Source organism: Austrofundulus limnaeus, unplaced genomic scaffold, assembly GCF_001266775.1.
Source record: "Austrofundulus limnaeus strain Quisiro unplaced genomic scaffold, Austrofundulus_limnaeus-1.0 Scaffold1533, whole genome shotgun sequence".
Taxonomy (NCBI): domain Eukaryota; kingdom Metazoa; phylum Chordata; class Actinopteri; order Cyprinodontiformes; family Rivulidae; genus Austrofundulus; species Austrofundulus limnaeus.
Genome location: NW_013953935.1, coordinates 67,245 through 69,308, shown reverse-complemented (window position 1 = coordinate 69,308; position 2,064 = coordinate 67,245). Strand labels below are relative to the sequence as shown.

At 36.4% G+C, this 2,064-nt stretch overlaps 1 protein-coding gene across 1 annotated transcript in view; it reads right to left on the bottom strand.

Moving 5' to 3' along the window:
- The window catches only part of unc13d (unc-13 homolog D (C. elegans)), a gene marked incomplete at its 3' end in the record, with an annotated part of 28,163 nt that overhangs the window by 8,609 nt on the left and 17,490 nt on the right, over positions 1 to 2,064 (bottom strand). The window contains 1 exon segment of the mRNA XM_014032762.1: positions 1,723 to 1,929. Within this exon segment, the coding sequence (XP_013888216.1) occupies positions 1,723 to 1,929 (207 nt within the window).

Here is a 2,064-nt window from a genome sequence, read left to right as displayed (position 1 = left end):
ACAAAGGGTAGATATTTTTACAATATACAAAAAAAGGTGGGAGTATTTAGGAAATGCTATAGGAGTAAGAAAGAAGAGGATATTATTTCAAGAATGAGATTTGGACACACAGGTTTAAATAGTCCACTAAAAATAATGAAAAAACATGAAACAGGATTAAGTGACTGTGGACAAATTGAAAATGTAGATCATGTATTTATGGAATGCAATAAATACACAGAAGAAAGACAGCAGTTAGTTAGAAAATTAGATATAAATAAAAATAGATTAAAAAGAAAGATTTACTTCAAAGATCATCAGGAGATGTAGTTTTTGAAGATATGTTATATTTCTTAAGAAGGACGGGAATTTTAAAGAGAATTTAGGAGAACATACAAATTCCACAGAGACAGACCCCGGGTCCCAGTCTAGGACAGAACCCAGGACCTTATTCCTGTGAGGGGACTTTAAATCTGTCATGCTATTCCAGGCCAGGCCAGTGTGTGGTGCTGTAACGCTGCCRCTACAAACAGGAAACGACACGACAGCATGCGCATAAATGTTGTGTGCAAGAAAATGCAAACACAAAAAGAAGAAGAGGTCGACTCGTCCTTGTGTTGTAAGTTAGATTAGAAGTGAGGCAATGATGTCATCGTTGTCTAACGGTTGCATTTTGACACAAAAACCACAAAGGTGGTGTTTCAAGACTGGTTTCCACACAGGAACCCTTTTACAAACATATTGTTTTAGGGCTCTTTGTGGAGGTAGAACAGCTGGAGTGAGTCCAGACCACACAACCATGTTATTTACTGTAGAAACTAATAATAACAATAATGTAACAGTTTAAAGTTAAAATAAGCTTATAAAGCTGATGTAATCACTGTTAGTTATTGAACTGGTTAGCAGATATTAGCTTCTGTAGCATTTATTGCTATACAGAACGTAGTATGTTAAGCAATAATTATTAAAAGCTTATTTACCTCTGATTTATGTAATATTTACACATTGTAAAATAATATTATATATTTAACTATTTATTTTTATTTGTATTAGACAAACCTGACCTGTTGAGAAGATGGGCAGACTGTTATCAGTAGTGTCATCCTGAAGTATCATCAGGTACACAGACAACTTTTTCTAGTGTTGAATGGTAAATATTTATTATTATTATTTACAGCAGTAAGAAGTAATAAATATACTTTACTACTAGTTGAAGTCACAATATTTGAACTAGCTCAAACATCTGTAACAGCTGTGTTTCCATTGCAGATGTGCACAAAACTTAGTTGATATTCTGACACTGAGGCAGGGCTCAGTCTAGTTGTAATTATCTCTCTGAGGCTCCCAGATTATTGTTTCTGTGTGGATACAAGGTTGTCCATGTGGACTGTCCATAAATCTAACTCTTTAGAACATTTATTAACTATTGCATACACCGTTTTAATTGCAACACAATTTTTGTTGAGAAACTAACAACAACAATATAAATAAATTGCTTGTAAAAATACAGCAACAGCTCAGGTGTTTTTCACTTTTGAGTTTGAAAATTTAAAGTAATGGGCTCTGTGTATCTGTCTGCTTCTCTCCATTAGGAAAACCTTTTCCTGATTCTCTAAACTGAGAKCACACTAACTGCTATCTGCTGCAGGTAAGATAATGAATGTTTATCATTACTCTTTACAACCCCGCCCTCACAAAAACAATCAAAAACCCAGCTAAGTAGAGCTATAAATGCACTTCTACCTTTATCCCMAGTGTGTCTATAGCAGAGCGGATCTCTCTCTTCAGGAGGCTCTGGGCTTGTTTCAGCTGTAGATCCAGGGTGTTGTTGAACTGAYTGTCTCCAATGACATGTTTAGTGAGAATCTGAAGTCCTTCAAAGTTCAGTTGTTTAGGAAGCTTGCTCAGTACTTCCCGTAAATGCTCCAGGTCATTCACCACCACACACAGCTGCAGAGAGGAGACACACTTCAGACACACACAGAGCTAAAACCAAGCATCAGAAGGATTTTACACAAGTGTGTGTGTGTGTGTGTGTGTGTGTGTGTGTGTGTGTGTGTGTGTGTGTGTGTGTGTGTGTGTGTG